This window comes from Meles meles, chromosome 10 (genome assembly GCF_922984935.1).
Source record: "Meles meles chromosome 10, mMelMel3.1 paternal haplotype, whole genome shotgun sequence".
In the NCBI taxonomy this organism is placed as follows: domain Eukaryota; kingdom Metazoa; phylum Chordata; class Mammalia; order Carnivora; family Mustelidae; genus Meles; species Meles meles.
In genome coordinates this window covers 91910753-91928387 of record NC_060075.1, presented here as the reverse complement: position 1 = coordinate 91928387, position 17635 = coordinate 91910753, and the positions used below count along the sequence as shown (strand labels likewise).

The window sequence follows — 17635 nt, the reverse complement described above, 5'->3', positions numbered from 1 at the left end:
AAGCATACAGTAGGTTATCATTTTTGAAAAATTCTTATGTGAAAGGGAAGCACCGTGGAAAAACACACAGCAAGATACTAACCGCCGTCTCTGGGTGGTAGTACTCCGGATAATAATCCCTTCACTTTGCCTGTCTGATTTTTCTGTGCTTTTTCAAGAATGAGTACATCTTGATTGCATAATTAAAAATTTTTGTCTAAACAATGAAAGGACAAAAATCAGTTAAAATAAAAATATACAAAGGAAATTGTATTTGTTTCATATTAGCTCCTACAAACAATTGCATTCTTTGATTTCAAGAAAATAGAAAACAAATACTGGGTAAAAATTTTATATACTCCTACTTTTTAAGAAATTGGGCACTGTAGATATTTTGTGCCCCTAAAGAATCGTCAAATTTTCAAATCATTGAAAATTGATGGTAGTTATTGATTCTGTCAGTGACTGACTTTAACCTCTTTTTTTTTAAACCTAGCAAAATTGAATTTAATCAGCTCCTGACAAAAGAATGCAATTTCAACTGGCCTTTTTTTTGCACCTTGGTGAGTATTAGTGGTCAAAATCCATTTTCTACTTTTATTAAATTGTTCTGAAATATTTAGTAAAGATTTTAAAAAGCATATCCACCTCTTTTTTCTGTTCTGTGTGCTCTCATGGTTCTTCTGTTGCATAATTGCCATCAGTAGCTAGAAAATTCCGCTCCAACCTGTTACTCACATGTAGCTATTTCAACAAACTTTAATGGAATATTACTATCAGCAGATAAGTTAGATACTGAGGAAAGTAAAAATACTTCAGATTCTTTGCAAGTAGAATGCATTTTAATTCTTAAATAGAGGCCCATTTGAATGTAGCACTTGTCCCGGTAATGAGGTCTTGTGAAGAATTTACAGACAAAATTCCGTTTCTGAGTAAGCAGCAGCAGCAGCTTTCCACTGAAGGGCCAAATCCTCCACGCCCCTGCCATCTTTAATAAACTGAGAATAATTTACATTAGTCATAGAGAGGATGTTTCCAACAATTACGCTCTTTGATCCTGACTTTTCTGTAACAGCTTTGCTTCTAGTTACTAAGTGCTAACTAAATTGCTTAGAATCTTCTCTTCAAAGATTCATGCTGAATTTCTTCATGGCAATGAACTTTAAGAATCTCATGTTTCAGTGTTGCTATTCCCAAACCCAGAGGCCATCTCCCAGTTAGATTTGCTGGTGGTGGAGGAAAGAACAGCTCAAAGAAGGAAATGCTCATTTGTTCTCTGTTGGAAATTCTCTGCCTTGGGGAGATGAGCCACAAATTGCTGGGAGCAGAGACTTTTACAGGGCTTCCCCCAGGACAATGAAATTTAGGTCTGGCCTCAGATGGTCAGAAAAGAGCTGTTTCCCTCTACATCTGCCTCAGGCGCTCTCTTTGGGACTAAACTCACGTGCAAAATCAGAAGCAAGCACTGAGGATCCCTGAACCTCCATATAGGATGACTTCCCACAGCTTGCCGAAATCCTAAACCACAGCACGGTTGCTCAGAGACGCCTTCTCCATCAGGAGACCTTTCTCTAGGATGAAAGATCTTCAAAACCAAATTAGCTTGGGCAGAAAAAGACCTCGTGGCAAGTGGCTGGCTCAGTGGGGGGAATGTGCTGCTCTTGATTTGGGGGTTGTAAGTTTGAGCCCCATATTGGGTGTAGAGATTAGTTTTTTTTGTTTGTTTGTTTTTAATATTTTATTGATTTGACAGACAGAAATCACAAGCAGGCAGAGAGGCAGGCAGAGAGAGAGGAGGAAGCAGGCTCCCTGCGGAGCAGAGAGCCCGATGCGGGGCTCGATCCCAGGACCCTGAGATCATGACCTGAGCCGAAGGCAGAGGCTTTAACCCACTGAGCCACCCAGGCGCCCCTAGAGATTAGTTTTTAAAAAAATCTTGAGGGGGCGCCTGGATGGCTCAGTGGGTTAAAGCTTCTGCCTTTGGCTTGGGTCATGATCCCAGGGTCCTGGGATTGAGCCCTGCATCGGGCTCTCTCCTCGGCAGAGAGCCTACTTCCTCCACTCTCTCTCTGCCTGCCCCTCTGCCTAATTGTGATCTCTATCTGTCAAATAAATAAATGAAATCTTTTTTAAAATATCTTGAGGAAGAAAAGAAAAAAGAAAAGACCTCACTACAGTAGATCCTGGGTTTCCAACTGTAAGCTTACCCTGATCTAACGCAAATCTCTAGGATTGCCTGTAGTCAGACTAGAAACCATATCATCAGCTTGGGCATTTTCTGGTTTTAGTTCAACCACAGGCATTTCTGTAAGAACTGGAGCCTATTTAAGCGCTTAGTCTTGCCTTCTGACTAAGGAAGATTCAGAGAAAGAATCCTAATATGCATTTTGACCAGGTTTTAGGAACTAGAAACCAAGTACAGAACTTACCTAACACACATTCTTTGTAAATTTTCTTACCCAAAGCAAGTAATGTGTGTGTGTATGTTTACAGCCTCTACACTCCAACGTGAACTCTAAAGTATATGAAAATATCCCACGTGTTTAAGAAAATGAGAACAACATACAAAATGAGAGATTATATAATAACCGTTGTTTCTACAAAATGGTGCTTTACTTTATGGAGCTGTGCATTTTCTTTAAATGACCAGGTCTCCTCTAAGTTCGTGTTTAACCAGACCCTATCTTCAAGATGCATGTTGTTTTTGAGGAATGCATTGATTCTCTAAAGACAAGACATAAGGATCTTTATTCTCTGAATCAGTTCCAACCTGTTGCTAATGGGATAATCTGGCAGTTGAAAATTTCAACTCAGGAAGGGTATTGCTAAGGCTATCTCTGTTCAGGCATGAAGCTTTACCTGCTTATGTTGCTAGCCACTTTTTGCCAAGTATTTGAGGCCGGAAATTCATATTCGCATTTAGACTATTACAAGAATAATAGCTCAATTTCCCTAAGTCCTGGGATACTTTTATTTCTGAAAAGTACACATCTGATCAAAACAAGTTAGGCCAAGTCAAGTTATAAAAACATGTTAAACCTCTGAGGCAGCAATTCCAATAAAAGAATTCAGGACGGGACTTGTCTAGAAGAATAAATCCCTGGAAGGGAAGTCTTAGCTAATCCACACGTAGCAGCAGTAGCAGAGAGTTTTAAACCTGACCTTGTCTTTAAAAGCCTCTGTCTGTGGGAGTCCAAACTTCTGATTGGTCATTTATCCTATAGATAAAAGGAGATCTGGGTTTGGGTTATTGGGTGAATAAAAGGAAAAAAATCCATGTTAACCAACCTAGGATCATTTATTATACAATGTAACAAAAGTGTGCATCGGTGCTAACTTTTTGTATGTATCTATCTTCAAGAAGGAGAAAGCACTGTTGTGTCTTTGCTTTGGAATCAGAGTAATCTTTGCGAAGTGAAGACAGAAAATTCCTTGTCCAAACAGGGATCTGGTAACCTGCATGGAAGGAGACATTATGTATCATATTCTTAGCTATAGAACTATGATCTGTGTATTAATGTCTGATAATAATCACAAAATGGCCAGATGAATAGAATAGTTTATATGGGAAATGTGGACATAAGAGAAAAAAAAAAACACTACTTTTCAATAGCTTCTATTTTTGGTGGAAAAGCTGAAGGAAAGAAACCCCTGCAATGGATTTTGCAATGCAAAACAAGACCATAAAAAATATTCTTATTGTTTTACCATTGAGAAAGCTGGAGAGAAACTAAGCTTATTCCACAGTATGGGAATGATTTTCCATTTTAGGCCCATCCCTCACCTGTCTGCTGGAATCAGGGCTTGACATAAATCTTCGTGTCTCAAGGGAAAAGTAAAGAAGAGCAGCAAGAACAGGCCATGTATGTGCATATTATTGTAGAGTGTACGGTTTACTTGATTTACTGTCCAGAGGCTGATGGGGTGATTTTGAAGGGGCAGAGGATTCTGTGGGCTTTTGCACTTTTTATTTTGAGCTTATTACAGGTTCTCATGCACTTGTACGAAATAGTACAGAGAGAGCCCATATGCCTTTCACCTAGTTTCCCACAACGGTAACCCCCCCTCCATGCCCCCCCCATGAAGAAATTGACAATGAAATTGACAGTGTTATAGTCACCTGACCATATTCAGATTGTATCAGTTTTACCCCCACTCATGTGTGTGTATTAAATTCTATGCAGTTTTATTTGTGCGATCACTGAAGTTAAGATACCGAACAGCTCCATTACCCTCAAGGAGCCCTAGTATGACCCTTTTCTGTCCACACCCTCCTTCCTACCTCCCTAATCCCTGACAACCACAAATCTGTTCTCCATCTCTATAATTCTGTCTTTCAAGAAATGGAGCCATGCAGTGCATAACCTTTTAATTGGCTTTTTTCATTCAGTGTAATTTGCAAAATTTCATTTTGATGAGGTCCAGTTTATCGATTTTTCCTTGGACGGATCGTGCTCTTGTTGTCAATCCTAAAAATCTTCACCTAGTCCTAAGTCTCAAAGACTTTCTCCCATGTGTTATAGTTTTATAGCTTTGCAGTTTTATATGTTACACTGAAGTCCAGGCCCGTTTTGTGTTAATATTTGTATAAGGTGCAAGGTATTGGTTACAGCTCATTTCCTTGCCTGTGGGTGTCCCGTTCCTCCAGCCCTATTTGTTGAAAGGCTACCCTTCCTCCTTTGAACTGCCTTGGTGCCTCAAAAATCAGTTGGGCATTTTTGTGTGGGTCTGGAACTCGATCTCTCACAATATCCCAAAGGGGCATGGTTTGTTCCATGGTGAATCCAAACCCAGCAATCCAGGTTATAAAGGGGATCAGTTGAGTTTACCTGTTTTAAGAGAAAGTTGTTTCCCAAGGAGTTCTTAAATTCTCTGATTGACTTTGTACAGGTTGGAACAATAGGTATAAGAGGCCAGATTAAGATTTTCCTTCCTGGTGTCTATGCATATTATTGACATAATGTGACATTATGCACATTATGTCAATAATGTGCATATGTGCATAATGTGCATAACTAGAAATTATAAAATTTCTAGTACATACAGGCCGTCTCAAGGTAGGTTTCCTCCATGCAGAGCCTGAGACAGGGATTTATGTGTCAGTGATTTAGTGAGGGAAGACTCTGAGGAGTAAGAGAGTGAGGAGGTGGGAGCAGGACATGGTCCCAGCTGGAGTGGGGCTTCAACCTCCTCCATGAAAGGTTCTGAGCACAAACCACACCACAGAGTTGCCCCCAGCTGGAGGTAGTGGTGCCAGCCTTATGAATTGTGTCCCTCGGTCACTGGCTACGGCTGGCCCAGGTGGAGTCATGAACACAGATAGTAAACCTGGCAGGCTAAGAGATTTCCATTAGGCCAAGGGCACCAACAGCATCAATTTTTATTTTAAAAATAAATAGGACTCTTAACTTTCCAACTTAACCGGTTGCTTCTTTAAGCCTTTAGCTACCCTTAGACTGCCTTGTATGCAATGTGTCTGTTGTGTTCAAGGGTTGTTCAGTTACACGAAAGCCCATGATGAATGCAAAAGGGGCTCCTGTCACCCCACCACCGGTGATCTCCTGGTGGGTCGCAGCGCACAGCTCACGGCTTCTTCTACCTGCGGGCTGGACGGAGCCCAGAAATACTGCATCCTCAGCTACCTCGAGGTGGGTGGGTCCTCATTTATTTGTCGGGATATTATTCTGTTGATGACATGATGACATGGATTTTTCCAAGTGTATCAGGGGTGGGGACAGCCCGGCAGCATGAAAGGAGGACACATCACCCTTTCCTCAACATGAGAGGCACAGGTGAAACGATTCCAAGTCCAGGAGCCCTGGACTGATGAGGAAATAGGGAAGATCTGCTTCATCTCTTTCTTTTTACCTTTGGGATTAGACAGAAAAGCCGCCTTGGTTCAGCCTTTGAAGGCAATGACTATACAATGTACTGTTCTTCGTAGCTGCATTAGTGACTCCTGGAGAGTAAATTTAGTTGACTGATCTGTGAAGAGCAAAGATCCCTCAGGGTCTCAAGGCCATTAGGCTGAATGTGAGTTTTCATTGTTCTGCCTCAGGGACGGGGGTGGTTGTAAGGACATCAAATTGATGGCATGCCAGCCTCGCAATGCCACTTGGAAATTATCTTGTCTAAAGGCCAAAAGATCCCATTATGAACACATTTTCATGCCTTTTTCACCCCTTAAAGACAAGTTTTATAAAAGGACCAGCTGCTTTTCGGTTGTTTCCTTCTCCATGCTCTGGGAGGAGTTCGAGCATCCAAGGTCATCCGAGTATCCTACCTGCCGAGGAGCCTGGGGCCATCACGTCAACGCTCTATTGAAGAGGATGTGCAGGAAGGAAGTTGGACATAAGCCTAATGTTAGCGGCCCAGGCTTTTCCATGTATTGTTCATTGAAAGCAACTCCTGGAGGTCTCTGGGAAATGCTTTGTATTCTAATTGGTTTCTAGTAAAAGAGGATGATTATAAATAAGTGGAGACAATACCTGAGTGCTTAGCACTGTTCTAAGTCTGGGAGGGACTTGTGTCAGAAAGCAGAGTCTCTACATGTGCAAGGAAATGACACAATAGAAGTTTTGTTCAACTCTAGGCCAGGTGGGATGGATGGCCCTTCCAATGACTTCACTAATTCCAGGCCCTCTGACCAAAGAAGTGGTTCTCAACTCTAGTATTAGAAACGCTCCATCTCTAACATCACCCATCTGGTTCTCCAGCCACTGGCATTTTGCTGACTGTTGCCATAGTCAACTCATGACATACTCTGAAAATAATTAGGATGTGGTACTCCTATCTTTCAAAGTCACACCACCAAAAGTAGAAGTAAATCAGACTTCAAGGTTTCTTTTGTCTCAAGAATGCCAGACATCTTAAAATCTTAGAGCTGGGAAAAAAAAATCTCAAAATGTCTTCAGGCTGACCAAGTGTTCTGGATAGGGCTACAAGGATGAACTTCTTAAACATTTGTGCAACACAGAAGACGGTTCTTATCCCCATCAATTATCTAACAAATTATTACCAAGCAAAACATTCTTCTCAGGAGCTTCAAGTCAACATTGACCCACAGCGTTACCCAAGTTGGGCCTCCCCCATCTGGTTAACTGCAACTAAGCAGCCCATGTAGCCAGGTCCATCAAAGACTAGTTTTCTAAAATATTTACAGAATAAGCGCCCAAGTTAAACCTTTTCCCCAATTATTTCCATAGTATTACTGGAAATCTTTTGAAGTCTTGACATCTTTTGATGGAATCATAGGACTTCTGCTGCTCTTTCAGCATAGGGCTGGGGCAAGACCCCCCATATGCAGAATAGGTCTCATTTCCATTGCTCCTTAACTTCCAAAAGGCATTTTGGTGTTTTTTTAAGTATAAGGCTTATAATGGCCAGTAATTCTAAAGAGATTATATGGCTCTCTTGAAAGGCTGGTTTCCTTTGACAGGTGTTACCTAAAATAGTCATTAAAATCACCATGCATTTGGTCAACAAGTTTATTGAGCATCTGCTATATGCTAGACACTGTTCTAGGTAAGGAGGATATAACCTTCTATGAAACAAAGTCCTTGCCCTCATTCAGCTTAAATTCTAATGATGGAGACAAGCAATAATCCAACAACTATCTAATCAGTATCAAGTAATGATAAGGGCTTAGGAAATATCACAAAGCAGAGGAAGAAAGGAACAGTGGCAGAGGCCATAAGGGTGGGGAGATGGTGGTATTTTAGGCAGAAGTCTCTCTGGGATGAGGGCAGTTAAACAGAGCCCCCAAAGAAGGAAAGGAGCAAGAGATGGAACTTTTTGAGGGCTGGAGAAGAGGGGAGCCGAGAACGGCTTGTGTCAAGACTGGAGGGCAGTAAAGTTCCTGGTGAACTCAAGGAAGAGCAAGGAGAGAGTGTAGGTAGAGTTGAGTGAATCGAGGGACAACTCAATTTTGAAATTTGGCTGATAGATGCATTAAATTGGGCAAACTCGAAGGCCAGTATTGACTGTTGTAATTTTTGGAAGCCCATCCCAAGTTAAGGAGTTCCAATTCACTAGTAAGGCCTTCTAGTCTGCAAGACAAGGGGGCAGGCCTCCCTGTTACAAGTTCAGTGAGAATCTTTTACAAAATCCACGTGTTTTTACAAAACCCGTGATGTAGAGGTTTTGGTCACCGCAAGTTTTTCTGCCAAAAACTGTCTGAGAGAGAAAGGAGGATGGTTGCTGAAAACCTGGTGGCCAAGTGTTTCATTAATTTCTTGCCAAATAGTCTTTTTCTAACTAAAGAAAGTAATCCCTACTCAAAGACGGTATCCTGTCTATTTCTCTATTGTTTAACGTTAACGTCCGGGTCATCTGCCTCTTGTGTAGGACAAAAATTAGTAAATTTGTGTAAGACAAATTTATGTAGAACTATGAATTTGCATTTTTACCCCAAATATATCAATTTATAAAATTTCTGGGTCATATTTTTATTGCATCTGTCATTGTTGTTAAGTACCTATTGATGGAAACATTGATGTCTTGTTATTTCCTTTGCTCTTTATTTTTAGCCAGATTGAAAGACAAATATAGCAAGTACAGCTTGTTTTTAAATTCAGATCAACAATAAGTAATTATGACTCTTTATTTGTGATCTAAATGATGGTCTTTTCCAGGGGGAGCAAAAATGCTTCATCTGCGACTCGAGATTTCCATACGACCCATACTCCCCATCCCTCAGCCACACCATTGAGAATGTAATTACAAGTTTTGAACCAGAGAGAGGAAGGAAATGGTGGCAATCTGAGAATGGTATGACTGAGTTCCTTTGCAGTTTTTCATTTCTCTATATTTTTAATAAGATGTCTTTCTCTCTGTATGATCGGAACAATTTCACGCCCTGTTGGAATGGAACAGTCTCTACGGAGAGTGTAAGACCCCGTGTAAGAACAGACTGGATTTTCATTTCAGGAAAGGTTATTTTCCTCCAGAGAACTCAGTGTATTTTAAGCACCTAACTCCGAGAGCTTCACTCTTTCCATGTGCGGGAAGAAAACACCTGTGCATCCTTTTGTTCCTTGTGGGAAAACAAAACAGGACACTTACAAGGTGCTGGTAAATGAGGGCTAATATAAAACACACTGATGTGCGTGGAATTAAGGATGCCCCGGGAGAAATCTGAGGGTTAGCACCGCGTACTTTTTCCTTCTGCAGCATATGCGGGGAGAGAGAAAAAGAACATTTCATTTCTTGCTGTGAGCCAAATATTTTCATATAAAAGTTCAATTGAAAGGATAGTTGGTACTAACTGTGAAGGTCTTTCCTTTCCTGGATCGGTGCCCTTCTTTGTTCATGAACCATTGTGGTAGTGAGCTTCTATCAGCCCTCACTGTCCCCATTTCCGAGGTGCCCCAATCAGAACTGGACACTCGCATTCCACCCCAGCCTTGGGCCTACGTGCTGGAGTGGATGTAGGCCAGCTCATTCATGCTGGCTCCTCTTTAACCCATCTGGGACCCTGAGCCCACAAATAATGCCACTTGCCACATCTCTATATGTCGTACTGGGGCTGCAGTCCCCATCCTCTTCAGACGCCCAAGCATATTTCCCACAGGGGATCCTAGGCCGTTGGGGACCATGGGAATAATCATACTGTGTAGGATGATAATATATAGGACAAACATAATATGAGGCTCTTATTCTATGCTGTCCATTGGGCAAGCAGGGGATTGGTGTCTACTAAAATGCCAGCTCATTTGGGATCCCAGTTACTCATTCTAGCTGGGCTCTCCTTAGTGCATGGACTGGCTTTGCCACAGCCCCCTGCCTTCATTGATGTTCTTTTTGCTTAACAGCTGTTTTTTTAGGCACAAGAAGGGCATTGAGGAGCAGAGGGAGAAGCAGACTCCCGCTGAGCAGAGAGCCCGATGCGGGCCTCGATCCCAGGACCCCAGGATCATGACCCGAGCCGAAGGCAGAGGCCTTAACCACTGAGCCACCCAGGCGCCCCTTAACAGCTGTTTTAAACCACATGTCCAGCATTTGCCCTGCATCTCCTCATGGAGGGAGTGCCCCTCTGACTAGGTTTGCATAGAACAAGTGTTCTCAGCCAAGAACTTCGAGAGGGCAAAGGAGATCTCCTTTCTAGAAAGGGTGAGGCGCCCTTGACCCAGAGCCTCTGAGCAGCAAACCCTCCTGCGTGATTCACCCTCAAAGAGAACTGCCTCCCATGCCCTGAAGCCCAGTTACTGCCCTCTGGGCTCTGTTGTCCCGTCCTGGAGCCCCTCGCCACGTGTGCTCCAGGACACTTATGACACGGCGGACTGGAAGGGAGATGTGCTGGTGGTGTAAAACCACTCCAGATTTCTAAGACTTCATTTGGAAAAAATGAAGCATTGTTAATAGTTAACAGAGAGCATTAATTTTTTCAAAAACGTTGACCACATGTTGAAATGAGGCTGCTTTTGATATATTGGGTGCAATACGTTAAAATTCGTTTCACCTGCTTATTTGTACTTTTTGACTTGTGGCTGCTGGAAGATCTTAAATGACACGTGTGACTTCGTGTGACTTCTATTCCAATAGGATAGGGCTGCTCTGGAGCAATCAGGGCTTCTGTTAGGTCCAGAGTGGGGCTGGTCCTCCACGCCCAGGGTGGAGGTCGATGGTCGCTGGCTGACTCAGGGCAGAGTCCCGGCCGGGCTACCTCTTCTTCTCCTCAGTCACGGAGGAGCCGCAGAGCCTCACTCCAAGGGGAATAGGTCAGCTCTGTTTTAGGCTCAGTAACAATGAAACTAGGCCAAGGGATCGTTATGCAGCTGCTGAAAGAATGGGGTGTGTCGGTTTTTACCCAGCTTAGGCTCGCTAGCTCTCAGTTACGCACACACGCGGTCAAGAGGTGAGTTCAAGGACAGGCGTTCCTGCCTTCCACCTATGGGGGCCGTCCCGGAAGTCACTTGCAGGGATGTAATCCTGCCACCATAACATACATGTGTCACACAGTCCCAGTAAACCCTATGTTGCTCTCAAATAGACCTTCTCCTGCGCATGGAGTGTTATGGGAAACCATTGGAGGAGACCAGGAAAGAGTGTGGATGCCCAGCTATGTGATTTCAACAGGTTTCATTATGGACAAGCCACAGGGGGAATTAATGTGATCCATAGGGGTGTCTCGAAATCACTAATTTTCTTCTTTCTGGATTTTTCTTTAGGTCTTGATCATGTCAGCATCAGATTGGACCTAGAGGCATTATTTCAGTTCAGCCACCTCATTCTGACCTTCAAGGTACAGATGTGTGGGCTTGCTGCCCCTTCTGTCTACCTATCAAATGCTGGGCTTGCCTGGGAGTACACTTCCTTGCTTCCTGGCAGAGCACAGAGGGCTTTGTAAATCTCTACTGAAGCTTTGTCATTTGGGTTTTGGTTCCTGAGTGGAAAACAGAACAAAAAGAACAAAACCCCACTGTTTATTAGTTAATCACTTAGATGGTCAACAGAAGAAAGAATATAAGAAAGAAAGAAAGAAATCTTACAAGATAGAGCAGAAAGGAAAACTCCAAGCTCTGTGGTGATAGGGACTGCAAGAAATAGAAAAATATATTTAAGGAGAAAAAGGCAGGAAGTGGAGATTATTTAAGGAAATCCAGAAAAGTTGTGATCAAAAGAGGCAGAAAAATGAAAGGGTTTTTACTAAGGATAGTTAGATGCCAGAGAAATCCTGGGCTGTCATCGTTCCCAAATCATTCATCAAAATTCTAATTTTGTCATCAGGCCAGAAGCAGACTTAAGGTAATAAAAAATGAAAATAAAAAAGAAATTTAAAAAAGCCCTATAAGTGTCTGCCCTCAAAGGGCTCACAGTCCAATCAAGGATACGAACATACATAGAGATTTAAAATCATAATACAAAAATGGTGAGTGCAGGAACTGACTATGTTCAGAATGCTGGTTGGATCCTTGAGAAGACAAACTCTGCACTTAGGAATCAGAATCAGCCTCCTGGTAGGTGTTGGAGAAGTTTGCTGAGAAAAGTGTTCTCGTCAAAGAAAACCACATGTAAATCGCTGTAAAGTATCAATCACATTGGCTTTTTAAAAATTGACAGGCTCTCCCGTCTTCAGTGAATAGTTCACACAGGCCCGTACACATCTTTTAAATGGAACCAGATTTGAGGCAAAGTATATGCTCATGAAAGCTTACTCCTGATCGGAAAGAGATTTCTGTGTGTTCATTTTATGATAGATTTTCAAAGATACAAATAAAGTTTGAAAAACGGAGACGAGGAAATCTAAAAGTTTGGTCTTAAGTGGGTAATGAAATCTGACTTCATGAAGCATTACAAGTTTACCTCATGTTTTCCTAGACTTTTCGGCCTGCTGCGATGTTAGTCGAACGCTCTGCAGACTGTGGACACACCTGGAAAGTACTCAAATATTTTGCGAAAGACTGTGCTGCTTCCTTTCCCAACATCTCTTCAGGCCAGGCCCAGGCCGTGGGAGATATTGTTTGTGACTCTAAATATTCGGATATTGAACCCTCCACTGGCGGCGAGGTAGCCTTTCCTTTCTTGGATTTCTCTGGTAGAAATGAAAGCTTTTTTAGCTCCTGTGGTTCATTTAAGTGAAAACAGTTTAAGGTAGTGTTTACGGAAAAATAGAACTCAAGCTGTTGTGTTTTTGTTTTTTTAAGAATGAAGGTGTCTAAATTGAACTCAGATAAATAGCAATTACCTTATAAGAAATAACTGCACAGGGCACCTGGGTGCTCAGTTGGTTGAGCGTCTGACTTTTGATTTCAGCTCAGGTCTTGATCTCAGGGTCATGAGTTCAAGCCCCTTGTCTACTTAAGAAAGAAAAGAAAAAATCATTCTGCAAGAGGGCCCAGCTGAGGGTGAATGGGGACTAAGACCCAGGCTGGGCACCAGGGCACAGGGCCCGCAGAGGAAGAAGTCTCTGTTTTTAACCCTTTGCTATAGGCTAGCAGCCGCCCTGGTTCAGTTGTGTTCTCTCCATGTTCTGTCAACCAACGCCCAGCTGGAACCTTCCAGGAGCTTCCTCTGAGCAAAGCTGGTGCCTGGCAGAGAGTCAGGGTGAGAGTGAATTGGGCCGTATTATTTTATCAGTTAGAATGGAAGAACTGGTGACAGAGGACAGACTCGAATTCCCCACCCGATCCAGAGGGATGACGACCTACTGAACTATGACCCCGTCCCTCCACCGCAACTCTAGGCAGGAGCCATGAGTGCTTCTGCCTTCACGGACCACTTGGGCATAAAGAGCCAGAACGACTGTTTAAGATCTTTCGCTCATTTCTGTTCTTGGGACTTGTATTCATAGCAATCTGTATTTTAGAGGCAGCGGGAGAGACAATGGCTCAGCCCTTTTGCAGGGTCAGGATCTCTTCTTTGAGAGTATATTTAATAAGACTGTTTTGGGTAAAATGCGTATACATTTACCTATATTTGTTTTACAGGTCGTTTTAAAAGTTCTGGATCCCAGCTTTGAAATCGCAAACCCTTACAGCCCCTACATCCAGGGTATGACTCGCTCTCTGTGTTTGCACCAACTCCTTTTCTAGAATTCCGGGTGCGGCATTTTCCTCATCGCTGGGGGTCCATAGTTCATGAAGGGGCTATCAGTCCGGGAGGGGCCCTTGACCTGAGGCCGCCTAAGTGTGCTTTGCTTTGCTGTTTTCCTTTTTCTAGACCTCGTGACATTAACAAATCTGAGGATAAACTTTACCAAACTCCATACCCTGGGGGACACTTTGCTCGGAAGGAGGGAGAACGAGTCCCTGGGTAACTACTACTACGCTCTGTATAAGATGGTGGTGCGGGGCAGCTGTTTTTGCAACGGCCACGCCAGCGAGTGTGGCCCGGCGCAGAAGGTGCGGGGAGACGTGTTCAGCCCTCCCGGGATGGTGAGTTCCTGAGTCATCCCAGAGGGCACCCAACCACTCTTACCTTCCCTTCACTGTGCTGCCATTGGATGTAGATGAGACTCTCTCTGGGGGGTCCACCATCGGAGTGACAGCTCTGTGTGGACGCAGGTGTCCTTCAGCCTGGCCTAACGCACCAGCTGGGCAGGGTGGGGGGGAAGAGGGGCAGGGAGAGGGGGCGGACTTTGTTTCTCTGGCCAGAGGTTCTTCTAGATTCTGCTCTAGATGAATTAATGAGTAGTATTTACCATTTATGATCTCAGGGGAGCCCATCTTGCTCCCTTTTTGTTTTATTTGGTTTCGGAGGGTTCCACAGAAGTGCCTGGGGGGTCTCTTGTGTGAGAGAGCCTCTGCTCCATGCCAGGGTCTTTGACTAAAATCTGTCACTGCAGAAACGGCCCCTCCAAGTAACGTTCTTGCTCTGGGAATGACTGTTCCTAGCCCTGATCTCTCCCATGCTTGGGACGAGTCTCCATAGAGGGATGTAGTAGGAGAATTGTGTTTTTATGCCGAGTCCCGAGGGTGTGTCCGCGAAATAATTGTAAACTGTTAGCCACGATCAGACAAGGCGGGATGCTTCCCTGTCAACCACCTCATATTTCGCTAGAAATAGAACTTGTCTCTTTGAACTTGGACATACACGGCATTTTGTGGAAAAGCCAAAAGAATCACGCCTTTTTCTCCAGCTTCTTTCTGTTTTCTAATTCTTTTTCCTTATGCTCCTCACCCACCCTCTGCATGCACACACACACACACACACACACACACACACACACTCCCTATCCTGTCTCTCCTGGTGCCGTGGTCTGCCATATGTTGCCTTAAAAGTAGAACTCAGAAATGCCAAAAAATATATTGCGTTTTTTAAACTTATTCCAACATTTAAGAGCTGGTTGAATGAATAACAAAGGCTAGTCCCGGTTGATGCTGTCACCAGCAAGGGACACGAAGACCCACAGAGGCACCCGGCCTGCTATTTCCCTTTCCACGTGACGGACCCCAGCATCCTCCCAGCAAAGCCCACTTGCCACACCACGCAGGTTCACGGTCACTGCATCTGTCAGCACAATACAGACGGTCCGAACTGTGAGAGGTGCAGGGACTTCTTCCACGACGCCCCGTGGAGGCCGGGAGCAAGCCGCCAGGACAGCACGTGCAGAGGTACGTGGGGAACGTTCTCAGCCTGGACCCAGGGTGCTCTGTGCTGCCCAAAGGACAGTTTAGTCCATTTCAGTGGGGCTGCGGGCGGCAGGGGTGAGGGACTGTCCTCCCGGCTCCTGCTGTGGGATATCCTAAGGTCTCCCATGACCTCGCAGAGAAGGATACCGATTTCTCAAGCCTTCACACCAAACGTGAGCAGTAATTTACACCCTGAAACAATATGCATGTCATGTGGAGGTCATGTGGTCATTTTCCGGAGGAGGGCCAAAGCCACAGACCGCTAGTGTCAGTGGGGACAGGGCTAGGCCAGGGTCTGGCGAGCCTAGGTTTGGTATGGAGATCCCTACCTTTTTGCTGAATGATCATACATTCCATGAACTGGATCTTCTTTAAAAAAAAAAAAAAGATTTTATTTATTTATTTGACATAGAGAGAGAGAGAGAGAGCGCGCGTGAGCACAAGCAGGCAGAGGGAGAAGGAGAAGCAGACTCCCCTGTGAGCAGGGAGCCCAACCTGGGACTCCATCCCAGGACCCTGAGATCATGACCTGAGTCGAAGGCAGAGGCTTAACCCACTGAGCCACCCAGGTGCCCCCCTGAACTGGATCTTAAACACATACGTCAGGAGAGATGAGAACAAGGACCAAGTCTGACAGGCTGTTGTATTTTTTTGTGAAATATTTAGGCTAGTAAGTTAGAGGGGTTTCTTGTAATGTGTTTGCTGCCTCTGAATTTTGATAAACTTCCATACAAACTTGTTACTCGGTTTCTTTTCCCAGACTGGTAGAGACTGGTGTGGGACGGGGGGGATGTGAGGGAGTAAGAGGTGACTGGAAGGTGACATTATCATCTCATGATAATGTGCCATCCGGGAGAGTCACGGTGAGCCACACCCAGCAAAATGGAGTCTGAGATTTTGCTGTTTACAGGGAAACCCCAGCAAGGCGTACAGCACAGATTCTACCACCAAGACAAAGTCCTTTCCCTCTGGTGCTCAGGCTGAGCCCCAGATGGGATGAGAATGACGTGCAGCCGCCCTTCCCGCTCTCCTGCTGCCCGCAGAGATGGAGAAGCAGGCGGGGGCCCCACTCTGACGTCTTACCTGAGGGTCCCTGGACCCGCAGAAGATGTGAAATAAAAATTCAAGTTTACAAAGCCTGAGTCAGTAAAAGTATTCTTTACTGGAGAACAACAAAATTGCACTCTAGGCCTTCCGGATCACCTAAATGATTTACTTTTGTTTATTTGATAGTAAAAGAAAAACAAATACTAAACGTAGGGAGCACATTTTACAGAGAGCACCAGGAAGATGCTTTGAAGGCCCCCGTTTTCGGTTGTGTGTACTGGGGATGCCCGAGTGGCTCCGCCCATTCAGGGTCTGCCTTGGGCTCAGGTCTTGATTCCAGGGTCCTGCGATGGAGACCCCTGTCGGGCTCCCCACGCAGCAGCAGGTCTGTCTCCCCTCTGTGATCTCTCACTCGCTCTCAAATAAATAAAAATCTTAAAAAAAAAAAAAAAAAGAAGAAGAAAAAGAAAAGAAAGCAAGAAACCTGTGCATACTTGGTGTGTCTCTAACAAGAGGGGGCGCGGCGGGAGACGGAGGGGCACACGGCTGCGGTGATTGGCGCCGGCACAGCCCCGGTGCCCCCCAGACCTTGGGCAGTCTCTCATAACCCCTCCCCTTCCTCAGCTTGTCGCTGCAACAGCCACTCCGACCGCTGTCACTTCGACAGGACGGCGTATGTGAGGAGCGGCGGCCGCAGCGGGGGCGTGTGCGAAGACTGCCGCCACAACACCGAGGGGCAGCACTGTGACCGCTGCAGACCCCTCTTCTACAGGGACCCACTCAAGGCCATGTCTGATCCGTACGCCTGCATCCGTGAGTCCCCGGCCTTGGGCCCATCTCTCCTGCGCGTGTGAGCAAAGGCTGACAGGCCTCCCTCCCAAGCCCCCCGCTCAGTTTTGCAGCATCCCCAAAGCGCCTGATTTAGGGGCCGGGGGGCTTGCAAAAGCACTGCAGCTCTAAGAGCCTTCGTTCTCAGCACGGTTTGGGCCGGATGATCCAGGTCCATGCTGGTAGCCCCGTGGCAGTGGCCCCCACTGGTGAGTTGGGAAACTAGCCTGGATTGAGCCGGGAGGGGAAACGTGGTTTTAGGGGATGCTGTGGACACCTGCGCATGTCCTGGAGGTCAGTGGGGGTCGGGGGGAGTAGCTAAACTACCAGGATCCGACTTACCCTGGCCGGCTGGCTCCACTTAGGATGCTTCAACTTCGCCATGCTGCCAAAGCAACAGGCGTTCTGTAGAAACTTACTTGGGATTTCGAACTTGGGTCTGTCCCCAGGCAGGCCATAAGGGGATGACCGTCGCTACCATGCTGGGCGGGGCAGCTCCCAAGCAGCGCTGCTGGGCAGGAGGGAAACAACCAATAATCCACCCACAGCCGATCTGTACGCACACAACTGTTCCATTTTCACTTTCAGTGCAGTATTCTGTAAATTACACAAGACGTTCAACCTTTATTATACAACAGGCTGTGTGTTGGATGACTTTGCCCAGCTGTCAGGCCATGCCAAGGCAGGCTAGACTAAGCCGTGATGTTTGG

At 45.1% G+C, this 17635-nt stretch overlaps 1 protein-coding gene across 1 annotated transcript in view; it reads left to right on the top strand.

Moving 5' to 3' along the window:
* Positions 1-508: 508 nt before the first annotated feature.
* LAMB4 (laminin subunit beta 4) overlaps positions 509-17635 on the top strand; it is a 90996-nt gene continuing 73869 nt past the window's right edge. The window contains exons 1-9 of the mRNA XM_046020878.1: positions 509-542; positions 5470-5627; positions 8613-8748; positions 11148-11221; positions 12298-12486; positions 13407-13470; positions 13639-13853; positions 14912-15032; positions 16722-16910. Of these exons, the coding sequence (XP_045876834.1) occupies positions 509-542; positions 5470-5627; positions 8613-8748; positions 11148-11221; positions 12298-12486; positions 13407-13470; positions 13639-13853; positions 14912-15032; positions 16722-16910 (1180 nt within the window). The remainder of the gene's footprint in view (positions 543-5469; positions 5628-8612; positions 8749-11147; positions 11222-12297; positions 12487-13406; positions 13471-13638; positions 13854-14911; positions 15033-16721; positions 16911-17635) is intronic.